At 36.7% G+C, this 25376-nt stretch overlaps 2 protein-coding genes across 3 annotated transcripts in view; one reads left to right on the top strand and one right to left on the bottom strand.

Moving 5' to 3' along the window:
- Positions 1–236: 236 nt before the first annotated feature.
- LOC139975304 (dnaJ homolog subfamily C member 3-like) lies at positions 237–15100 on the bottom strand. The gene is made up of 11 exons (XM_071983133.1): positions 14931–15100; positions 13911–14015; positions 13028–13227; positions 12222–12365; positions 8089–8270; positions 6596–6715; positions 5862–5967; positions 4890–5010; positions 3869–3998; positions 2982–3127; positions 237–2463 (listed from the first exon to the last, which is right to left on the bottom strand). The coding sequence occupies exons 1-11, from the start codon at positions 15022–15024 to the stop codon at positions 2309–2311; spliced, it is 1503 nt and encodes a 500-aa protein (XP_071839234.1). The 5' UTR covers positions 15025–15100; the 3' UTR covers positions 237–2308.
- LOC139975309 (uncharacterized) overlaps positions 7685–25376 on the top strand; it is a 19745-nt gene continuing 2053 nt past the window's right edge. The window contains exons 1-9 of one of the 2 annotated variants that reach the window (XM_071983141.1): positions 7685–7730; positions 17029–17237; positions 18043–18198; positions 18898–19037; positions 19787–19927; positions 20948–21096; positions 21642–21752; positions 22151–22301; positions 23415–23643. In XM_071983141.1, the coding sequence (XP_071839242.1) occupies positions 7700–7730; positions 17029–17237; positions 18043–18198; positions 18898–19037; positions 19787–19927; positions 20948–21096; positions 21642–21752; positions 22151–22301; positions 23415–23643 (1317 nt within the window). In that variant the 5' untranslated portion in view covers positions 7685–7699. Of the gene's footprint in view, positions 7731–15343; positions 15489–17028; positions 17238–18042; positions 18199–18897; positions 19038–19786; positions 19928–20947; positions 21097–21641; positions 21753–22150; positions 22302–23414; positions 23644–25376 lie in introns of those variants that run through there. The other variant, XM_071983142.1, reaches the window with a different exon arrangement.

Below are 25376 nucleotides of genomic sequence, written 5' to 3'. Positions count from 1 at the left end.
CCACAGCCCAGAGGTCAATTAATAGGGGCCTGGGCAAATATGGGAATGTTATCATTTGCATAATATACTTATAAAGGAAGAATCCAGACCTCCAAAAGAGGGATCACATGGCAAGACCTGGCAGTCAGTGCCACTGGAAGGATCAATGTTTCAACAACAAAATTGTTCTCAAAGTTTTCACAACTCTGTAACCAAAATTTAAAAATCAATGAAGAGAGAAAAGGAACAAAAAAAACTGCACTTTAATCTTTTACTTTATTTGCAAAGTTCCCTCAGCAATATCAGTTTCATATGAATTATACTTTAGAAAATATTAAAAGAAAAACACAAACTACTACACAGGTGTTCCTTAAGAAAATATACAAAGCAATATATACTATACTTGTCCACACAGAAACCATAACTTCAGTTAATCTATGTCCCTCCCCCTCTGAAGAAAAAAAGGAAAAAAATTGTGAGTAGCCTTATGGGGAAAAAATTCTTATGTCGCATCACTGCCCGAGTTTTGGCATGATCCAAAATATTCACCATTATAATGTAAAGCCTTTTTTTTAGCTATGATTACCTATGCACCTTTATGAGACAAATGCTTCCATGACTTTCCTTAAATGCAGTCATATGAATGTACCATATGTACATGAAATATACCTTTAAATAGAAATTATAGAGTAATTTGGTATCTGGGTAACATTGTAAGATAGCCATCTTCTAGAATTGCTAGAAATCAATTGTTGATATTGGAATCTGATCCCATTGAAGATTATGCATGTTGGCTTCCAGCAAAAATTTGACAATTTTCCTGTTTATCAACACACCTGACCCCCTTGCCATGCACCAAAAACAGTTGAACCAAACATATGGACATTATTGGATATGGGTACTTTCTAAAAGGTCACTGTGCTGTCTTTATCACGACATTTCAAATGTATCGCAAACAGTATTGAATAACGTAAGTGTTACAAGGCCGTCAGCATATTATTTCTGGATACAATTATTGAGGTTAGCTTTGTAAACCTTGCATTATTGAGTCTCAGGATATTTGACATCTGCTTGATAAATGCAAAATTCAGCAGGAATTTTACTCCTTTCTTAAGTTTTAAGACCAAAGAAATTATTTTGAAAGACTTTCAAAGACATTCCACAAATTTGAGTAAATAATACAGAACTTAATGATGCAGCTGGTTGGATTTCATAACTTAAGGTAACTCACCACATTTATACTTTTCACCAGTTTCATTCATTCTAAATAATTAGTGCACTGCTTCCTGTGTTGGATTATATAATATGAGGCAGACGAGGCAAGTGCCCCCAAAGTTAGAGGGGCCTCTATGAATACATCCAGGCAAGAAAAACCCCAACTGCCTGTTTTGGGTTGTGCATGTAAACCTTAATAATGTGAGGCATATGGTGCCCTAGGGCCTCAAGAGTCTGCAAACCCTGTATGGACTATTCTATTAGCCTAGCACAACACTGGGTAACTTGCGGCATCTTTTAGCGATTAGCAGTCACTGCTAATGGCAACATCCAGTCCAACCCAGTTCTTACAAAGCAGGACATGGTAGGTCACTGTACATTTGGCCTTCAAGGGTTGTCTTGCTAATCTAAAGCACATCTAAGTTCTTACATAATTGTAATTGACTCAGAATTCACTACAAAACTAAGTTCATGTCAAGTGATGATAACATTGCAAGCACCGCCGACCTATGACGTGCATTGGTTCTTGAGGGAAATATTGTGCGACTTGCAAAGACACTGGTACGGCCAAGTGGTATAAAAGGTGAAGGCATCAGAAAAAACAAAAATGTATTGTAGTTATTGAATTAGCTCACCAGTGTAGATCTTAAATATTCCATACTAGGCTTACATGAATTATTCAATGTTGGATTTTCTGGGAAAGGCATCCAGCTTTTCAGTGGGATGATGGGGGTTATTATGTTTCACATGATTTTGCTCCCTTATGTTTAACTTTCACACAAAACATGCCAAAAAAAACAAAAAAAATTGCCAACACAAGCAACTTGAAACGACTTTAACGCAGCAACGTGAATGCCTCTTGATGAATTGGTAAGATTGATGGAAGCATCTGCATACTGACACACTTTACTGCAATGTTGATAATATCTTCCTTCGAAATCCTTGACACACCGTAATATTTATCCTCTCTGAATGGTATCACTTTTTACACGCCTGTTCTCCAAGTTTCCTTCCTTTTTGTCCCTTTGACAAATTGCTCAGAGCATTGTTAACACTCAGAAAGCAAAGAGAAGGCACTCGTTTTTTTTTCTTGAACCCGTAGAAAATGGTAATGTTAATTAAAATGGAATTTGAACTGATAGTTGCCCCCACCACCGCCACCACCGCCGAACGGATTGAAACCGAATGGCTGACCCCACTGCTGTTGTCGTTGTTGTTGCTCTTCTGGATCTAATGGATCTTCGCCCCTGTCATACATTGCTCTCTTTTCTGATGGAATTAAAACAACAGGAAAAGAAGACATGACAATGTATAATAATATGTGTTGGCAGTAGTGGTGAAGAAAATATTTACGTGTTTCAAAATAATTTTACTATGTACAACATCAATTTTTAACTTTTGTGTGTGACTCCGTCAAATACGTATAATATTCACACATGATTAGATAGCCTTCAGTTAGGTTAAGAAAGTATTTAAGTGTTTCAAAATAATTTTACTCTGTACACCAGCAATTTGTAACTTTTGTGTGTGACTCCGTCAAATAAGTATAATATTCACACATGATTAGATAGCCTTCAGTTAGTGCGTCACAAAGTTGTAACCGAATGCAAAGTTAAAAAAAATGCAAAACATGCCAAAAAAAAACTTCAACAAAAAATATACAACAACAAATTGTGGACATATATCATACAGGTTTGACAACAACAACGTACAAGAATGATAAATCAGGGTCTCAATCATTTGGTCAATAATATCACCTATGAACATTCAATCAATCAAGAAATTACCTGGATCTGTAAGTACTTCTTTTGCGTCGGCTATATCCATGAATTTCTTTTCTGCTGCTTCTTTATTGGCGCCCTCATGTTTATCAGGATGCCATTCCATTGCGAGTTTCCTATATGCTTTTAAAATTTCTCTCTTTTGGGCATTCCTGGTGAATTTGGAGGAAGAAAGAAAAAACTGTGAATACATAAGCGACTTGCTCGTTACAGAAAAAAACTGGTTGTAAAATTATAAACAAATATTTTGAAATAGCAAAGTTTACTCTACAGTATGAACTTCAAACCAGTGACATCAGAGTTACAATTACTGTGCTATATCAACTGAGCTAACCTAAAATTGGTGGCCATACCTCTTTGCCATTTCTTTTGTTGGAAAATTTGGTCACAAAAATGTTTTAAATGCAAAGAGAAGATAATCATTAGTTTGTACTGAACACCAACTGTAGGCCAATAATCATAAGAAAACAAAAAGTTATAATGGGAAGCTATTAGAGTACTTGCTCAATGACATTTTGTCAAAATGATAACTGGGGGAGGTCATAAGTATTTTATCATGACTTATAGAATATCTCTAATTTCCAAAGTAATTTTTCTATCCATGATATATTTAAGGATCATACTTTTATTACTAGAGTGGAAACCATATTATTACATAAAATAACAATCTTGTATACAAACAGATCTTTCCTGAGCACACCAAAGACATATTTCAGATTAAAGCCTGTTTTTACCGTTGCTGAATGAAATATCTTTGAATAGCCCACGCCCCCCACCCCCCAAAAAAAATGAGCTAATTAAGGTCATTGACTATGTAGCCACCCAATAATTCATACTTCAAGGATGTTAATACTCTTATTTGTTAATCAATTTTAACCTTGTCACTCATTTACCTTTTAACTCCTAAAATTTTGTAATAATCTCTCTTTTTCGATTGTTTAAGAAGTTTTTCTGCTCTTTTTAAACCTTCTTGTGTTCTCTGGCTTTCATCTGCCTCATTGGCTGCTTGATAATCTTGAATAGCTGAAGAAAGATAAAAAGAACATAGAAAAACCAATGAAAAGAGCTCTCCTAACTCTCGTATTATCATGTCATTACAATCATTGCATTACTTGTAATTAGTGAGTTATTAACTGTTTTAAACAATTACATAAAATTGTATGCATTGCTTTGTTTCATTTGCAAGGCTAATGCCAAATTTAACCGTTCTTGGTGTGATAAAGGTATTACTAAACAGACTATGTTTTAGATACTTGGATGCTGTCATAAACAGCTGATCACGTCTCAACCACCAGTAAGTAACAATTGGGACACAATATGCAGTTGTACAGTAACAGAAATATAGTTATTTAAAGGCAAATATTCTGAAACATGAAAGAAAAATGAAGAAGAGGTTTTGGGAGTGGGGGGGGGAGGGGGGTGAGAGTAAGGGAGGAGGTAAGGTGGGTTGGAAGGGGAATGATGGGGACATTAAATTATTCAAATTGTATTTTCAGTCTTTCTGGTAATATTCTTGTATACTGTCCTTCAAGAAGCCATACATTTAGAAGGTGTACATATATAATATATATATATATATATATATATATATATATATATATATATATATATGTATATATATATATATGTATATATATACTCATATATTGCAATCATTTGGCCACATTCAACACATGTTAAACTGAAGTATTTGCAGTACGTATATGCAATTTCTATTCAGTATAACTGACACCCAGAGGTGCTCATATGATATCAGTACCCTTGGATATCACCTCAACTATTGAAAAAAAAAAAAATGTTTTCAGCTGGGTTTGCAGAAGGATCTCTTTAATATTCACATTCCCCACAGAGTTCTCTAACAGCAGAACTTACCTCTAGAAATCTCTAGAAGTACACGCTTAAGATTACACTTACCTTTTTCATATAGTTCAGCCTGAATGTAAGCTTCAGCTCTATCTGATAGTACAGCTACATTGTCTGGTTCTCTCTCTAAGATATCTGAACAGAGCTTTATTGCTTCGTCTGTATGACCGGCCTGTGAATTAAAATCAGACAGAAAATGCTTTTATCCCATTACAGCAGATACAATCAAGCCAGAACACTTGAGGTTCTGTAACTTTTCAAGAAGGTTTCTTTAAGACAGGTCTTCCCTTGCTAGTTACACACAAGCTTCCTTAAGCTGCCCGTAACGAACGCAAGCCAACTCCAAGCAACCATTGAGACCTAGTTTTCAATAGTGGTGAAGTTCCAGTGTTATAATTAACCCTGTACTGATAGACTTATACACACACAGCAACTGTTTCTCTGCAAGTTGTTTTGGTCACAAACTTATTTGTCGTGATCGGTTACATTTTCTAAAACTAGGCGGTTTTAATCGCGACCTGCCGCACACTACTGACTACCAGGTGGTATAAAAATCAGTACAAGTTGAGTTTCCCATTTGACACCAACTCAAACTGACAAAATCTTGATTAATCGTAGTCTCAAGCACAAACATACTGTACTGCCTGGCAATCCATGATTTTTCCATGGCTATAACTGTAGTGTCTTCCCCAGTAACAAATCTAACAACTACTTGTAAGGTAACTCGAATGACAAACGCAATGACAACTGTACAACGTTAATTGTATTCTTGGTCTGCTGTGGAATGTAGCACGCTTGGCTTTTATATTGAATGAATAACGTAACGTGCAAAATTAAGACATTGATATACCAATAGCAAAAGATGCTTATTGATGCAAACTACATACTCGACATTAACGATGGGGTCGAGTAGGGTCATGTTCCAGTCCTGCATGCTGCTGGCATTAAAGTTCATCAGTATCGATCCCTATTTCAAGTGTTACAAACTAATAAATCGAGTTCTCAAAAGGAAAAGAATCCTACCTTTGATTTACAGTGACATATTCTTGTCTTTATATTTATTAAATGTGCATATTCTGTTGGCTCTGTCTTCGCTGCATTTTCAAATTTCTTTACAGCTTCATCATATCTGCAACAAAAGAAAGAGATCTCTGTCAAGGTCTTATGAACACCCCACAATATTAGACAAAAGCAAAGTTGTTGCGAGAAAAGGAAACCAATTAAATCTGAGAGTATCATCGACTGAAAACTTTGAAGGTAAGTAAAACTATGCTCTGTACATACAGTGCTCCGTAGAACTATGCTCTGTACATACAGTGCTATGTAGAACTATGCTCTGTACATACAATGCTACGTAGAACTATGCTCTGTACATACAGTGCTCCGTAGAACTATGCTCTGTACATACAGTGCTATGTAGAACTATGCTCTGTACATACATTGCTACATAAAACTATGCTCTGTACATACATTGCTACGTAGAACTATGCTCTGTACATACAATGCTACGTAGTACTATGCGCTGTACATACAGTGCTACGTAGATGAGAAAAAAACTTACTCTCACAGATGTATGTGAGAGAAATCAAATAGAAATGAGGACAAATTTAATTTAGACTCTCTAACATTTAACACAAGATTGTATACCAAGACCGAAGGGACTAAAAACATCTTAGCATCACTATTTAAACAGTTCTCATATAAACACTATTGCACCTCCTTTAGATGTTGTTTATATAAAACTAATCTCTACTTACTGTTGCTGTTGGATAAGCGTCTCTGCGGCTTGCAATTGTTTGTTGAGTTTCTTCATTTTAGTATATAACGGCTTGCACTGTTTGTGGTCCTGGTCTAGCTTAAGGCATTCACGAATGTCACTGGAGAGAAAGTAAACGAAAAAACAAAAGGTTGTTTAGGCCACGGATTATGCTAACGTGAAGCATTTCAACTAGGAATTTTAAGACACAGAAATCATGTCAGCATATTGCATTTGAGTTCCTCGGTATCTTTCCACACAACTTGTGTAAATGAATTTCTGATTGGTTTAATCCCTGTAACACTGTGTTTGCATTGTGTGTGTAGTTGTGCATGGGTAACATTGTTGCGTGGCGTCGTGCGGTGTTTCTTGGTTTAAAGTTAGCCTTTATTCTATTTGATTCTGGTTTATTCTAATTAATTTGTCACGATAAGGATTGATGATGAATGATGTGTATTCGTCTTGTAGGATTAAAGCTAAAAATTTCATGTCAATTGTTTTTCCTAAACACTCCTTTGTCCCATGATTATTGATTTTGTGTAAGGTTATGTATTTATTGTAGCTTATTGATGATTGTCATTATTGTGTAGTATTGAATCCATTGTCCATATACGACCGTTTCTTATGATTGTGGATGTTTCTTTAGTCACCAGATTGTCCAGAATGATGGCATGACAGAATGTCTACAACCGATATTGAATAAACTTGGTTCAACGATTTAAGATCTGATGTGTGTTGTGTGAATTTTTGGCTCTGCAACTGTCTAAACTAAATCTCTGGGAGATTTAAACTTGCTCTTCATTGACTGAACTGAATACATTTTCATATAACGAGGTAAACTAAACACTGTCTTTATTGTTGATATGTTTTATTGTTGGTTTGCTCATCTGTTGTTAAATGTAGTTGTTTTGGCATGAGTGTAACAAAAGATATTTGTTATGCAAAACTGTTATCTGCAAATTTGTTTGTGGCCAAACGAAATCATTCATTATTTACCAATTAACATTTGTTTTCCTTGTTAACTTTCATTCTACAGGAAAAATCTTGAAGGGTTTACTTACAAACTTGGATCAACTACAGTTAAATTGTGAAAAATATTGAAGGCATGTTCAAGATAAAACACATGCTCACAGCAGGTTAGTTTATTGTCTTTAAGTCGAGCTAATCTTCCTTGGCCTTTCTAACATGATAGAAACACTCCAGACATCCCAGCCATCCTGTGACAATCAAATACTTTACAGTGAATTGTTACTGAACAATTTGTTAATGTTGGTGATTTTCAAATACTCAATATTTATTTACTAGTTGATAATCCCTGAAATTCACAGACTTGGCTCTGACTTTCTCTTCTGTTCAATACTTTTGGAGAGAATAGACCTTCAGATGGGTCCTATTGGTACTATGACAAAAAGGACTGATCCTATGTGTCACACAGTGGACAAACTACAAATTTTCTTGGTAATTTAATTAAAGAACGCTGTAGATCATACTTACTTCAATGCTTCTTCTAAGTCACCTATTGTGTAATGAAGGGTACTCATTTCAAAGAATACGCCCGTACTGTCTGGTTGCAGTTTCGTGATCGCTCTCAGGTCCTCAACGGCCTTGTAATATTCCCCGACTTGAACGTAGACCTTTGATCTCTTCTCACGTAAATCTTTGAACCAAGGACTGTACTGTGAAGTGAAATGAAAAGACGAATGTTCAGAACTTGCTGACAACAGATATGCATTCCTGCATTTATAAAATAAAGCAGGGTATGATGACTCCCCCCCCCCCCCCCCAATTTTTTTTATTGATCAAACTAAAATAACCTCCTAGCAGATTAATAAAGTTCAACTCTTCTTACTTTACTTAACAATTTAAAGTAATCATGCTGTTTTGCTATGGCCTTTTTCAGTGTCGAAAAGCATTGAAAAGATCTGCGAGAAGATAACTTTTTGATACCAGGAATAACTTTATTTCCCATAAAATAATATTTGATTTGAATAACTTAAATTTTCAATGATAAAATAACCTCAAATAATATTTAATTTGATCATCAATAGAAAGAACTAGCTCAGAAACCACCAACAATTTGTTGTGTTGATTCCAACATTGATTTGATTCAAACGGGAAAGAAATTATAAATAAATGCAGGCCTCCAAATTGGGGTATACTTACTAACCAAATGCCAGTGAATTTTGACACTTCTCCAGTGACAAAAAAATGCACTGGCAATTATCTGCCAGTGGACATTAAGAAATTAAACACATAGTATATCAGTTAACAATCATCGTTCAAAGAACCAATATGATTTCAGTACCTAACATATGCCTCGTACTACTCCTTGTTATCAGAAAATGTTATTTTGCTGCTCTAAATAGCCAGTACTGTAACTGATGCATGTTGCAGTTCACAAAATTGCTGGTGAGAACTTGATCCTAGTCAACAGAAGTTTTAAGCACTGGTGGCACATTTGATTGAAACCCTAGGTTGGTAAATTTGCCTGCCTACCAGAGAGAGACCCCATTTACTTGAAAAGTACAGGGATACTAACCACTCAACTCAAGGAACCCCAACACTTCCAGCCTATTACAATGCTAGATTTGATCACATGATATCAGCAACCAATCATTTTCCATTCTTGTTGGTAATCCATAAAGGAACAAGAGCCCAAGGGCACTGTGGTTCCTTGCTTGGGGTATATGACAATACACATATTATCAAGCAAAATTGGGCTCAAATAGTCCAAGTAATTGTGGTCCTACATGTACGCATAAAGTAACCAACACTATAGCCAACACTTTTGTGATCACAAAATGTGATCGGATTTTTGATGAAAAGGCACTTTTGAGATCTAAATATGGCGTCGAAAATGTAAGGAATATAAGGTCACCTACAAGCGGGTCAACAGATATGATAACATTGGTGACCACAGATGACATGACCTTTAAGTTTGAAAATGTTCCACCACCCCATTCACAACTTGTCCCAAATTATCAACCGTGTCACACCTTGGTATTGGGATTTAATTGCATTAAATGTCTAAAAATTAACTTTGAACTTGTATACATCACTTCACACACAAAGGTCACCCGTAGGTCAACCAATTGACATTTTTGATCGGTGAGACCTAAACGGAGCATCAAAACTGTAAAAATTCAAACATGTTTTCTTTGCCCATTTTCTCCCCCCAAAATACTAGTTTTTTAACATTAGCTGACCTTTGGTGACCTTGGATCACATGACCGCTAAGTTTGAAAATATTCCCCTATACCATTCGCAACTTGTCCAAATAAATCAACCTTGTCACACCTTGGCACTGGGAGTTATTGCATGAAATGTCTGAAAATTAACTTTGACCTCCTATAACTTCACACACAAAGCTCATCCAGGGGTCAACCTATTGACATTTATGATCAGAAGGTACCTTTAACATCTGAAAATAGCACCGAAACTGTAAAAATCCCCAAAACACGAAAAGGTCACCAGAGGTCAAATTGAGGTCAGGGGTCACCCAGATGTGGGTGGACAATTGGATTACGTAGAAGCAACTCCCAACCCTAACTGACAATTCCTTCTCAAGTTATCGCAAAAATACTAGTTTTTTATCATTACTTGACCTTTGGTGACCTTGGATCACATGACCATTAAGTTTGAAAATATTAAACTATACCATTTGCAACTACTCCAAAAATATCAACCGTGTCACACCTTGGAACTGGGAGTGATTGCATTAAATGTCTGAAAATTAACTTTGGCCTTGTATAACTTCGCACACAAAGGTCACACGGGGGTCAACCCATTGACATTTATGATCAGAAGGTACCTTTAACATCTGAAAATAGCATCGAAACTGTAAAAATCCACAAAACACAAAAAGGTCACCAGAGGTCACCAGAGGTCAAATTAAGGTCAAGGGTCACCCAGATGCGGGTCGACAATTGGATTACATTGAAGCAACTCCCAACCCTAATGGACAATTTGTTCTCAAGTTATCGCAAAAATACTAGTTTTTTTATCATTAATTGACCTTTAGTGACCTCTGATCACAGACCGTTCAGTTTGAAAATATTCCCCTATACCATTTGCAACTTGTCCCAAAATATCAACCGTGTAATACCTTGGCACTGGGAGTTATTACACTAAATGTCTGAAAATTAACTTTGACCTCATATAACTTAACATACAAAGGTCACGTTGGGTCAACTTATTGAAATTTTTGATCGGTGAGACCTAAATAGAGCATCAAACTATACAAATTCAAACATTTTTTTCTTTGCCCATTTTCTCCCCCCAAAATACTAGTTTTTTAACATTAATTGACCTTTGGTGACCTCGGATCACATGACCGTTAAGTTTGAAAATATTCCCCTATACCATTTGCAACTTGTCCGAAAATATCAACCACGTCACACCTTGGAACTGGGAGTTATTGCATTAAATGTCTGAAAATTAACTTTGACCTCTTATAACTTCGCACACGAAGGTCACACGGGTGTCAACCTATTGACATTTTTGATCGGAAGGTACCTTTGATATCCAAATCTAGCATCAAAATCAAACATTTTCTTTTTTGCTCGTTTCCTCCCAAAATAAGCACATTTTTTCTAATGTGACCTTTGACCTTTTGACCTTGGTTTCAGATGAAGTTTAATCTCCTGATTCCAAAAAACAAAACGACAAGTCTGTGCAACCATCCTAACTCCGACCGAAAAACTTTGACCCCATATAACTTCGCACATAAAGGTCACACGGGGTCAACCTATTGACATTTATGTTCAGAAGGTACCTTTGACATCTGAAAATAGCATCAAAACTGTAAAAATCCCCAAAAACATGTAAAGGTCACCAAAGGTCAAATTGAGGTCAAGGGTCACCCAGGTGCGGATCGACAATTGGATTACATTGAAGCAACTCCCAACCCTAACGGACATTTCGTTCTCAAGTTATCGCAAAAATACTAGTTTTTTATCATTAATTGACCTTTGTTGACCTCAGATCACATTACCGTTATGTTTGGAAACGATGCCTTACCCCATTCACAACTACTCCCAAAATATCAACCATGTCGGACCCTGTCAACGGGAGTTATTGCTGTTTTTAATATATTGGTTTTTGGCATCTAACTGACCTTTGGTGACCTTTGCGGGCACCAAAAACAATAGGGATCTTCCTCTCACTATGGGCTATCCACCCAACAAGTTTCATCATGATACATCATTTCCTTATTGAGATATCGTGTACACAAGCCAAGCGTCACATACACACACACACACACACGCACACACATACATGTTTGTGTTTCATTCAGACCGAGGACCCCATTGTATTTTCCATTGTTCAAATCCACGTACCCTAACTTTAACAATACCCCATACAATAGAATTCTTCCGAGGACGTGGTGATTCTTTAGAAATCACAACCGAGGACCTGAAATTCTTTTGTTCAAGTCCTCGGTCAGATAGCAAAACAAACGCACACATACACACACACACACACACGCCAAGTTGAACGCATAGTTTCCTTGCTTTGCAAAAAGCAAGGAACCAAAAACTCAAATGTGTGATTTGCATAATGCATATTCGAATACGGTCAAAAGGCAATCACACTGTCTAAGGGTCATTAAAAAACAAGGTACTAACCATTATTAGCTTAGAATAGTTTTCAATAGCTTGCTCGAGTTCTCCATCTTCTACCTGCTTGTCTGCGATAGGTACTCTCGCCTTCAAAGTTGGAATTAAACCAAACTTCTCCTTGGCTTCTTTGTTTTGTATGTCTAGAACAAGCTGAAAGAAAGAGGGTATTGGCATGAAGTTAATTTCAAAGGTTTGAACATTTATTCACTCCTTGCTTAGGGTTATTGTTAGCGGTAGAGGGAGGGGGGGGGATATAGAGGTCTCAAAAACTAGTTGGATTTCTATTCCAGCCACAAACTTCTTTGTTGTTTCAAAATGTTTTAATCTGTTGTTTATTTAGTAAAAACAAAAAGTCATAGCCAAACGGATTGTTGCTCGTTTTGAATTTGTTTACAGTCAGTTTTACGATGTTCATTTGCTCACGTAAAAAATACAAGATGAAATAATTGATCAGTATTACATATTTTTTATAACGTTTTTGACATTTGTTTTATCAATCAATTTATAATAACTATCATATATATATAATTATCAGGCAATTGTTTTTACAATACTAAAGCGACCATGAATGTGGGAGAAACATGCAAGGGCTTATGGATTACAACTTTCACACTGGGTGGCCTTGAATTCAACATTTTAACTGAAATTTGGAAGCTACTCAATTTAGAAAGCCGTTTCAGATGGGAAAACCATAGATTGCTCTTGGGTGGAAAACCCACCTGACTATGACCTGGCCTAGAATTGAACCCGGAACCTCCCGATTGCTAAGCCTCATCGCTTACACAAGTTGAAATTAAAGGATTGCTACTTACGACTCGTTTGTAATATTTAAGTGCATCATCCATGTGACCCTGCTTTAGGAATATGCTCGCTTTACTGAGGATGGCGGGCGTGAAGTCTTCCTTAAGCTTGATGCTCTTAGTGAGATCAGGAAGAGCTGCTTTAGATTTTCCCAAAGCGAGCCACGTTGTCGCCCTCTTGAAGTAAGCCATGTAGTCTGTAGAGTCTCTGTCTGTGGAATTAAAAAAGATGAAAACGTGGTCAGAGGGGGTAGCGATAATTCATGTGAAATAGGGAGGGTCATTGTCATAGCCAAATTTAAAATCCATTCATGGACAATATTTCAAAGAGCACATGCTGATCACTGAGTGTGTGTGGGGGGGGGTGGGCATGGGAGGGGGAGCATGAGTGCGGATGGCTTGGGTTGATGCTGATAACAATATGCACCAATTCCAGACATATTTCAGAAAAAAACCTTGAAATATTATGAATATGCTTCACATTAAAAACAATGCATTTACAACTATGGTGCTGTGTACAAAAGCTACTATCCATATACATCTTTGTGTGTGTTTGAGTGGCATTTTTTTGGCATAACATTTCACTAACAGGTCTGATAAATTGATCCATGAAATCACACAGGAACTCTTAAAATTTCAAAGATATCTTTGGAAAAAGCTTTATTGATGCTGCATGTCACAAATTGAAATCCAAAAATAGCACTCCAATGAGAAAAATATTACTACATAGATCTCTTGTTGAAGCATATATATACTTTCAAGTGTCAAAATTTAACCGTTCTTTACTCAAATGATATGAATTTTAGGTCTCTCCAACATCAGAAACAAAATGCTTCCATGATGTGAAAAAACACAGCAGTCGCTGGTTTTATCGAAACTGTATATTGCTACTTACCAATGGCATTATTGTACTGTGTGAGAGCATCAGCTAGCTGACCGGCAGCTAACAATACATTGCCAGCATCCATAAACTGTTTAGCTTCTGATACCGATTCAGCATCTGCAAATTAAATTTAGCAGAAAAAGATGTCACTAGTAATATGTCAAGTGTTTCCTTGAGCTGCCCCTAATATAAGAATCTGACAGCTTTCAATGCTGGAATTGCACAAACATTATTCCATGATTGCTCTGCCTTCCAGGAATTGTCTGGTGGGAGATTTGGATACATTGTCCTCCTCAATCCTCATAGTTCTTATTTTTCTCTTTCTAACTATGTGATAATTGTCCCCATTCAACATTTTCTTCCTGAAGAAATCTGATTTTCAAATTCACTGGTCAGATTCCTACCAAAAGCATCATTTGTCGAATGCATCAATTTGAGGAATGGTGAAGTGCGGGCAAATAGCTAAAACGAGCGACTTGAAGTTAGGACTCCCACTTCTGCAGCAAATACATTCCCGCATGTAAACGCACAGGTGATTGCCTATTATATATATTACGTACACATCGCGAACGTACCTTTACAGCCTACCATGCAGAGTTGACAATTCATTTAATTCCCCTTTCCAGTGGTCAATACTTAACGCCAGGACACATAGGGTTCTCTAAGGGCTAGCTATACTTATTCAGTTTTTAACTGGAACCTTGTATTTCAGCAAAATGTAATATAAACATATATCCTGTTAAAATTGTGTTCTGCTTCTTCCAATGTTGTACTTTGGCTTCACAGAAACTTTGAGGGTTAACCTTGCTAAGGTTCCTTCAGGCAGTATATGATGTTACCAGATTGAACGGAGAGCATACTGTAACTAACTTAGTGTTTTTGTATAGTGTAAGGCCTACTGTAAGCTACATAAACTAGGTAGGCCTAGCCTATACTTCTGGACACAATATAGCATAGACCCTAAGTTAGGTCAGTAGAGTAGTAACACTAACAGAAACACCACTGTTCATGTATCGGTGAAATCAGACTTACCTTCGAATTTCACTGCCAATGTCACAAGTAGCAATGGCAGGGATGTATAGAGACTGTGAAAATTCACCATCTTTCTCTCCTCTCGTAGCCTCATTTCCCCGATCTTCGCAAACTGTAGACCGGTTACAAAGTCCAATTATCCTTTACGATTACTAGTCTTGTGTATGAATATTACTAACTACTCAACTTTTTCCATAGCGCATACGAACCGGTAGTATAATCACACTGTAAACCTACGTGTTCTACGGACCAGTAATCACTTAGGACACGTTTCAGTCAGTCATTTGAGAGCACAACTCAATTGAACTGTGAGGGCAATTACCTAATTATGTATCCCGGTAGGAAATGTGGTAAAGAGAGATTGGACCAATCTTTGACCGCGAAACTTGAAAAGGTAATGAATATTGATATCTTGATGAATATTGAATAGTGTCAAATGCACGTTCACCTGACAACATATCAACAACCTGTGGGAACTTCCGCACAAGATCGGTCAAGAATTGAGTTATCCAGATGAAAGAACGTAGTCTACCTTTGTAATTTTCTCTTGGAGTCAAGGTAAGAAGCTTAATTCAAATTAGACTTGCACATTCAATTTCGTAGGTTATTCAATGTAACTGACCAAAGGTTACTAGCCTAGGAACATAACTTATTTCGTAGGCTTGATGTTAATTGTTATAACCCCTAACTAAAGTTAGTAGTCCTAATCGGTACTTAGATTAGAAGAACTTGGTGACCAGACGCGCTCAAGTTCTGGGAATGTCTGATGCATAACTTAGTGCACATCAGTTGACCTAAGTCGACAAAAGCCTAACTCAATAACAAATGGACAAAATTATATTGCATCAAAGCCAACTTGCATTGTGTTGAAAATACAATGTAGCTAGGTCAATTGATCGAAAGTTGTCCTAGCTATTATTTATAAGAAGGCTAGCCTAAATGAACAACAGAAAACGTATAAACAAATTTGTAAAGAGTAAAGAAAGTTTTGGCCATGACAAGATTTGGACCATAACTTAAGCATTGACCAGGGTTCCAAGTCAGTACTCATGTGTTCCATCAACTGAGCTATCTCAGCCCCTATTCCCTAATGCCATGCATTCAAGTTTTACATTTGCAAGTTCCAAATCATCGTACAGCGGTAAAAGACACATGTTACACATTTATACATGATGTAGGCTAAGATAGGTATCCACATGCAGTGTTGCCAAAGTGATCTGCAGCAATGGTACGACAGCTTTGCCTACACTATGCTACAGTATATGTAGGCCTACATATACATCAGTTTATCAATAGGCCTAACAGTAAATACATAAAGCCTCTTTAAACTGGTTCATTGCAAAAAAAATCTTTAACTGAGAAGGTTAGTAGAAACAAAAAACAGAATTCAAAAAATTCTCTTTCCCTTTGAGAAAATGCCTGTACACATATCTTAAACCGTCTTTTTCATTGCCTGCATGAGTTGTTGGCAATCTTTATTTTGCCATTTCTTTGGTCAAAATTCCCATTAGCAAATTCATGTTATACAGCTTAAAAGGTGACTAGTATATTGATAGTCATTAAGACCAAGTGGTAGGTATTTAGACCTAGGCCTAACTTAGGCCAAATGTTAGTAGCTGATATGTACCTAGGTTGCAAATACTTCATATAGGATCTAGTGCCATTCCGCCATAGGTGCATACCACCATACCTTTCCGCCATAGGTTTCTATCCTTTCTGCAATGGCGGAAAGGATAGAAACCGGAAAGTACCGATGGCAGAATGACACCGCCCCCCTTCATATAGAATAAGTGCCACAGTGATGGTGATAATAGCATGGCACTTGTGTTACTTTCATGCAAACCATTAACAAAGAGTATAATTTCGTGACATCTTGTAAGAGGAGTTGATTAAGCTGTAAATATTGTACATTGTGACAAGGTGTCAACTTTGGTTTCAAACATATAAATAAGAGTATTTAAAAAAAAATCACAATTGCCAACTTACTTTTGTATAATGCTTTGTAAAATTTGTTGAAATTTGCAAGCAATGTGATAAAAATATAATTTATAATAAATTTATAATTTATATTATTTATACATTATTTGTAACCCCTTAGTCATGCCTGGAAAAAAGAAAGCAGGTAAGAAGAAGAAGAAGGGAGGTAAGAAGAAGAGACCTAAGGGAATGCTGGAGGATCCTGGAGTGGTTGTTAAAAGGCTCTACAAAAGCTACCTGGACAACTGTGCCAAGAAGAAATCAGTGGTGTGTCCACGACTCAAGTCATCTATGAAGGACTGCTACGAGAATGATCGTCTGATCGTGAAGGTACAACAGATCTGTATATACTGATTGTTCAGAGCTCTCTAAATATACAAATGATGTAATATAATTAATGAATTAGAGATACATTGCTACGAGACTGGCTATCTGATTGTGAGCATGAAATACCCAAAATTTCCACATGCTTTCTATTGTCACCGTGAAAGCATAGATCTGTCTTCTTAGCTAGCTGGTAATTGTCTAAACCCAGCCGCAGATTGAATAAGAATACCCGACTCGACTCAACCGTCGTTACATCGAAAGTCCTGGATAGTCGGGTATTGTGTGTGTTCTTACGACTATGACTGATGACTACGATCTTGACTGTGTTGAGTCCTATTGGCTTCAGTCGAAAGAACTGAAAATGCAGAGTTCTTCTAGCTGGCAGTCGGCAGTTCATGACAAAACCAGTAGTGTCTTAACAAGTGTAAGCAATCACAGGAAAGTATTTTTCCATGTGACCTAACCTAGCACTGATCGTTAACAGAAAGGGATCGTCGTGTGTACTGATCGTTTTGTGTGGTGTGTGGATGTCAGTTTTTAGTCTGTAGGGTCTTCAAGACTTATCAAAAACTGGGTCACAACGGCTGAGCCGAGTAGGGTCGTGGTCAGACCGGCAGTGTGGTATGGGATTAACTGAAACTCTCCTTAGAATCTGAAAATCGTCTGAAACCTATTTAGCACATTTTAGAATGCTAAATTTAGAGGCAACACTAATCGACTTTCAGACTCATTGTAAGCAGAAATGCTGATATTCATTTCATCCAAATTCTCAGAAGATCATTGATCTGATTTATTTTACATTTTTCAGTTTATTCTGGAACCAATCCCTGACTTCAGTGACCCCGAGATAAAGAATGTCAGTGTGGATCCAGTCATTGCCTGCATCAGACATGAGTGGTACCGATACATTAAAGAACTACATGTGTGGGATGTTCCCATTCCTCATGAGCAGTTGGCAAACTTGGTAAGTCCAGTGGAAACTATTAATGGTTGTCCTAGGTTACCACATTTCTGTTCAGACAAACGAAATCAGCTTTGAGGATGTATGATGGACGAGTAGTCGTTTTACATCAAAATCAGACTGCATCATAGCTGAAACCCCCAAAATAAGTAAAAGGATCAATTTGTATCATGCCGAAGCGGGTGTTCTTTTCACCAAACCTGCACATATTTACTACAGTTAACATATATCAGTGTTCTCTTCACCATGCAAACCTACACATCTCTCCTACAGTGTTCACACTGGTCTTCTTTGTTAGTTTGCTACATTCAGACTTTTTTCTTTTCGGACAGCTAAATTTGCTGTTCACACAACCAAAATGTGTGCAGAATTTTTTTGTTTAAATTTGCTTTCTGTAAATATTTTGTTTGTTTCACTGTCTGTTATTTACAATTAAAAGTTCAACCCATTCAGTTGTAATGTGTGTAGATTTATTTTGTATTTTTTGGGGGAAGGGGGGGAGGAGGGTGGGAGGGCTGTATGCTACCATGTTTTACATAAACTTGACATGTTTGTGTTTATCATTTAATCAATAGATAATATGTTTGCTTCTATGAAATTAATATAGTGAATGTTTCTTTGTTTTATATTATGTTTTGTTTTATTTTTCATGTATGTTTTGTACAATTTTCACCTGCATGCCTGCCTGTTTCATAATCGTAGGCTTTGATGCTTGAGAAAGCTGTCTACCCAATCACCAGGCTTGACCTAGTGGACTGTAACCTGGAAGCGATATCTGCCACTAGACTCGTTCAAACATCTTCTGTCTTGTTTTTGACCTCTCTATGTCTTGATTACAATGAGTAAGTACAGCGTAGATTTTCTCATCGTTGTAATTTCATCGTTTGAAGGAAATCAGTATTACCCCCTCACCCCCCCACCCCCCCCAAAAACAAGAAAACAACATTTAGCATGCTAAAAGTTACTTTGAGGGTGGCATTAAAATGCTAGCTGTAAATGGAGCATGAATGACCATTATTTTAATTTCTAGCATATGTTGAGGTCAAAACTGATGACCTTTAAAGTCTTCTCACAGGGCTTGTGACATGGTTCTATGGAAATTTAGTGGAAATGTCCATTTCTATTTGCTTTTTGTCTCGATCACATTACTGTATTTACCTGATAAAAAAGTTTTTTTTTTTTGTTGATCTTTTAAAATAGAACAGTTTACTAAAGTATGTGTGGCACAGAATTTCAAAAGGAGAAATGGGTTTGTTTGTTATTTTGAAAACACTAGAAGAGATCACTATAATGCTATATTTTTGTCAGTAATTCCTATTAAACATATTGGTAATGTTGATCTCAACATGCAAATAGATGTATTGTACTTTGTAAGTGTAAGTCACTAACTGAAATTGAAGAATAGGGACTCTTGCTTTAAGAGAAATATGAAAGAAAAGCTGACATTTATTCGCTAACACAGGTCAGTCACATTGACCTTTGAACTGTAATACTTTCTCATGGATAATGGCAAAATTTTGATAGATGATATAGCAGCACAATGACTGAAATTATTCCCCTATAAATTTAAAGAGGTTGTGTTCTTTTACAGGTTTGGCGATGATGGATGTATCGGACTGTGTAAAGGACTTCAAGGTAACACAGTGCTCTTGTCTTTGAGTCTTTGCTACTGCGACCTTGGGGTCAAGAGTGGTTCCGCCCTGGGAGATCTCATCTCAACGACAGCGATTAGGTAAAAATAAAATCTGTTTGTTTATTGGTATGTTGTGTAAAAAGCTACATTAAGGAATGGAGGGATTGGGAGGGCACTGAAAAACTAAAAAAAAGTTGTTCAACATTGTGAAACATACAGCATGCTTTATACGTACTCTTTGACAGTTTTGAAATATGTATTTTAAAGGTAGGCTTGTGTTAGCTTGATGACAGCCTATGCATTGACTATGTTGTCATATTAACAGAAATTGACAAATTCACACAGTCTTTCACAATTTTTAGATTGTTCCAAAGCTGTCTCATGAGGTTTTAGCAATGCTCCACATTTTCAATTTATTAACGAAGGCTTGCATTTTGAAATGTTTTACTACAGTTCAGTATTCAAAGGAGTGTTAGCTCAGTGGTTAATGCCGGTGCCTTCCAATCATAAGGTCCCCAGTTCAAGTCACTCCAAGATTAATGTATGTCGTCCAGTTACAGAGTTGTTGACAATAAACAATTCAAAATCATGGACGTTAAATATGAATCTAAGAGACTAGACTAGACTTCGGTCAGCTTGTGGCCAATGAAGCTTCTTCGCGAGTTCCTACTTGCAGGATCTAAAATACATACATACATACATACATACATTCACATGCTTTACAATTTGTAATAGTAATTATGGGGACTAATTTTTGGCTACAGTTTATAATTTGAACCTTGATGTGATTATTAATAATTTTCTGCAATTGTTTGGTTAATCAAAATCCTGATGTCCTTTATACTACTAGGTTTATGGCAAAAAAGTTTGAAACCCATAATAAAATTAATAATTAATTTGCCTCATACCTCAGTAAAGCTTCACAATTTTTATTCCTTCCAGCCACTGACAGACGAACATGTATCTTAGTGCAGTATACCATTTTATCATCTCAAATGACTTCCTGGGAATTCAGAGAAGTATTTTCTGACCAATGTCAAAGGTCTGATTGTGGTTACACAAAATATCTTAAATTTCATCTTTCTGGAATTCTCTGATATATATTATATTCATTTACAGAGAAGTTTACTTGAATGGCAATAACCTGGAAGCTGAGGGCGCTATTGAAATCATCAAATTAGCTGCCGACCAGGCAGAGGTAGAAAGTCTCCAGAGAGCGGAACAAAAGGAACAAAAAGCAGAACAAGAAGCTCTGGCGCTTTTGGCAGGTGAGATGGACGTATCAGCCTCTTGATTTATCTAGGTTATTAGTTACATCCTCCACTGCTTTAACAGTTAATGGGAACCATTTTGAGTTATTGAGGGAAGTGTCAGGAAAAATGTGAGCAACTGATTTTATAAGTAAGTTTATCAATTGATGAAACCAGTGAGAACTTGAAGCACTGAGATGCATACGCACCTTGCTTGTGTATCTAATGGGTGAATGGGGCCAGGAACATTGAATGATCTGTATTTGAACTTCACAACTTGATAAGGTTATCTATGGTTGTATCAAGTTCAAACACTTACTGAAATTCTTTTTAACAGAAATCGCACCTAGTAATTTGGATTAACACTAAACTGTAGTCTGTCACTCGTAAACTCATTCCTGCAAGGAATCTTTACGTCTTGTAAGTGTTGGATAGGTGAAGCTAGGAATGAAGAATTGGTGGATTTCTTCATGAAAATGAAAAATATGAAAAATATCATTCTTGTGAAGTACTGGTCTTTGAGGTTTCATTTATTAAAGGTTCTTCTCACTTGCATATTACAGAAAAGGAAAGGTCAAGGGTCAAGACCGCTCTTTCTGAGGGTGACAAAGAAGACAACGATAAGCCGTCTTCTGCAAGAAGTAGCAAAAGTGGGAAAGGAAAGAAAAAGAAAGGTATGGTTTGATTTGACCTCGCATAAATCTTAACCTTTTGTTAAAATTGACAGGAATGGGGGTGGGTGGGGGGGATGGGGAGGCTCACAATTGAAGGCTGGTATTTAAGGTATTAGGGGTGTTTGCAGCAGATGCAAGAAGCTGTTATACGAACACCATTCATTTTCATTTAATAATGTTATGCTAACGCCATTCATGTTCATTGGCTGATGCTCAAAACTTGCACATAATTATTCATGGACAGGTTATGGAGAGGGGGTGTGTGGGGGGGGGGGGTGGGTAGGAGGTAGACATGGTGCTTGAAACATCATCCAGTATTAATTATTACTTACTAACTAAGATATAAATTAAATCTATAGCTTTGTATTTTGATGTTTGCATATTTTTTTTGTTAACAGGTAAAGGGAAAAAGAAGAAGAGTAAGGAGCCACCAGGTCCCCCTCCTGTTGGCCCCTGGATCCATAAGCTACATATCGCGGATAACGGTATCGATAGCTACGGCCCAGGGTCCAATTACGGCCCTGTTATTGCTATGAGACTGTTTAGACAGTAAGTCCCAAAATGATTATAACTTTTGATATTTTATAACTATAAATGAATGCATTCAACTTAACCAGGAAAAACTATTCCCTTACATTCCATAAATAACAACTGGATGAGTTCAGAAGTCTGCATTTTTATACCAATTCATCCAACGTTATATATACAAGATAACAATTCTTTCTCCTGAATTGCTTTGTGAAGTGCCTGTGAGCTCGTTAACACATTTACCACTCGTAGATGAGTAAGCTCATCATCTTCAATTGTAACGAAATTATAAATATTACCCCGCTAAAAATTGACAAAAAGGTTCCAATTTCTTGCTCTGATTCAAACCTTCAAATTGATTTGTGACATGAAACTGGGGTGGGGGGGGGGCATGATCAGGGTAAAATGAAAGTTCCAATGAGAACACATTCTGTGATAGTGCGTGAGTAAGTTTTAGCGTAAATAAACTATGATTAGAATTATCTTGCATTTTTCTGGACAAATACAGCTTCACTTTAATGATCTTTCATGAAGCAGATGTGCTTCAAAAGTTTGATTTTTGAACCAAGAAGTGCCATCAGTAGTAGTTGATAAAAATTAAGTTACTTTGTTACTCTCTTTAAGCTGTCTCGATTTAGTTTTACACCTTCTTCAATAACTAACTAACTACTACCTTTACCATGGCCAATCAAGGTTCAAAAAACCTTTTTGTGTTTGGAGCACTGAATCAACAGAAACTCTATTAAATCTCCTGTGAAATGAAAGTAATTGGAATATAGACTATGATTCAGTTTCCCCCTTTCAATTTCATTCACCTTTGAGATTCCCCTTCCCATCCTATTTCCTGCCTTAGTATTTATGTTTGACCTTTTGCTATGTAAAGACTTCCCTTGGGCATGACTTTAAGCTACTGATTCCTGAATTGATCAGTTATTTATCAATTGTGTTACAGCGCCCTCTATTGGTAAAGATGCTTGCTTTTTTATTTGAATACTTGAATAATATAAAACGTGAGTGCAGAAATAATGCGCTTTTAAGTTTGTCACTCTACAAGAAAGTGAAGCAGAAATTCCATTCAATTCAGATGGAAAAATGTCCACATTATTTTCCTTCTCTTTCTTGCAACTTCGTCAGACTGCTTCAGCATTCCAGCTGTTTCTCCGAGTTGGACCTAGACGATAACCTAATCGGTGACCTTGGGGGTCGCGACATCATGGAAGGGTTAAAAGCTAGGAAGGAGGAGGACCTCCCAGGGGTGAAGGTGTCAGTCACCCACCGGATGAATGGTGACACGTTCGATGAGATAGTCAAGCTCGGATCGGGTTTACAAAAGAAGAAGAAGAAGAAAGGAAAGGGGAAGAAGGTAAAATAATAAATATGAAATATTCGTTTACAGTCTAAAGTTATAATATGCTGTACAGATGTCTCCATTGTTCCTTGGGGAATTCACTCGTCTTCTCATCAACCATCTGCTAGCTCAGCTGGTTCAACACGTTAGTCTAAAGTGTTCTTGCTTTCTGATGCATTGTGGGAAATCAAACTATTAAATTCTTTATTACATTGTTTACACAAATGACTGGACTGGACTGAGTTGTGTGGATGTGTGTGTGTGTGTTTAGAGAATTTATGCTGTTAATAAATTTAGTACCACCCAATCATGTCTGCTGTGAATATACAGGGTGTTTCAAGTCAATTTCATGAATGAATGTAAAGAAGATGACAAACGAATGATTGAAGGAATGAGTGAATGAATGAAGACACATGAATGAAGACATGAATGAAATCACATGAATGAAGACCTGCATATACTCTGCAAATTGAAAGAATGAAATCCTAGTTGAACAAACTTTATTTTGCTTGTGCCTGAAACACTCTTTCAATTGCTTTGACTGGAATGTTGACTCTTGGAATTGCCTCTTATCAGTTTCGATTAAAGGTTCAAAGTTTGTAAGGCACTGTATATGTACTATTTTGTCACTAACGGTTGCGTAAAGTTTACTTAAAGGATCACATTAAGGGCATTTTACAAATTACCGTTGTGGATTAATCATACACTGAGACAGTTCTTTGTGTATTGAAGAGTGTTACCTGAGGAATCATTCGTGAATAATGACACATGCCCTGGCTAGAATCAAGTCATTGCAGGCCAATATCATTTATTGCAAGAAGAATATACAGGCACTTAGTTTTTTGTTTTGGTACTGCTGCTAATTAGCAGAGTCAACAACCAACACACATAAAATTACCACCACGTGCAGTTGGGGTCTATACATTTGGTTTTGATATAACTTTAGTTCATTTTCCTTTACTATTTGAAACCCAAACTCTTACACTCAATTGTTTACAAATTTAGGGTCTTCAAACACTGCGTCTGAGGTTGACTATGTATATCAAGTCTGCAGTCTGTCCATTTTCTTGTTTGATTTTGGGAGTAGAATTGTATCGGTATCATCATTCACATGAAAATAGCAATTGATGCTTGCGGTAGCTCTTGAAAGACATTCTACAAGAAGTGGCACACCTGGTGAATTTCGGGGCCTGAATGAAAACATTGTGTGAAAACTTGCTTTATCTCAGTACTACCAAATGTAAATGAAAAGCATTAACTTAACACAAAACAGAAGAAACATTAGCGAATTTATCCCCAGACCTCCAGTAATACTTGTATGTAATTTAACTATTAAATAATAGCCCCTGCTCAAAATATATTAATCCCAACTCCCCACCCCCCAGAAAAATAAATAAGTAAAACAAATAATACAGAAGAATTAGAAAACTTAATGACAAGTATATTCTTTCATTACGTACAGATGGCGTCTCCAATCTGATTGTGTAAATGTTGCATTGTTTGAAGTCACCAAAGAGTCTGTCTCTGTGAAACATCAACATGTAGCCTAGGCCTAACCAATACTGTATTAGGATATGTAGTAGTGCAATACCAATTTGAACGAGAATGAGGTATTAGTTATTGTTGCTAGGTGATGAGGCGCATGAGAGTCATTTATGCTTAATAATTGTTAGCTGCATGATTTTGTCACAATGCAGATCCTAGCTTGAAATCCTTTTTTTCTATATTTACTTAATTGATGGCTACTC

The sequence above is a fragment of the Apostichopus japonicus genome, chromosome 10 (assembly GCF_037975245.1).
Source record: "Apostichopus japonicus isolate 1M-3 chromosome 10, ASM3797524v1, whole genome shotgun sequence".
NCBI lineage: Eukaryota > Metazoa > Echinodermata > Holothuroidea > Aspidochirotida > Stichopodidae > Apostichopus > Apostichopus japonicus.
The sequence above is the reverse complement of the archived record's forward strand: the minus strand, read 5'-3'. Positions and strand labels throughout refer to the sequence as shown.

What these genes read in the sequence shown, in the direction of transcription:
- LOC139975304 (XM_071983133.1), bottom strand. Translation starts at nt 15,024, where the DNA reads ATGAGGCTACGAGAGGAGAGAAAGATGGTGAATTTTCACAGTCTCTAT. An exon ending in ATTGGCAGTGAAATTCGAAG is followed by an intron (nt 14,016 to 14,930) that starts GTAAGTCTGATT and finishes TTTAATTTGCAG; the next exon opens with ATGCTGAATCGGTATCAGAA. An exon ending in ACTATTCTAAGCTAATAATG is followed by an intron (nt 8,271 to 12,221) that starts GTTAGTACCTTG and finishes TTCACTTCACAG; the next exon opens with TACAGTCCTTGGTTCAAAGA.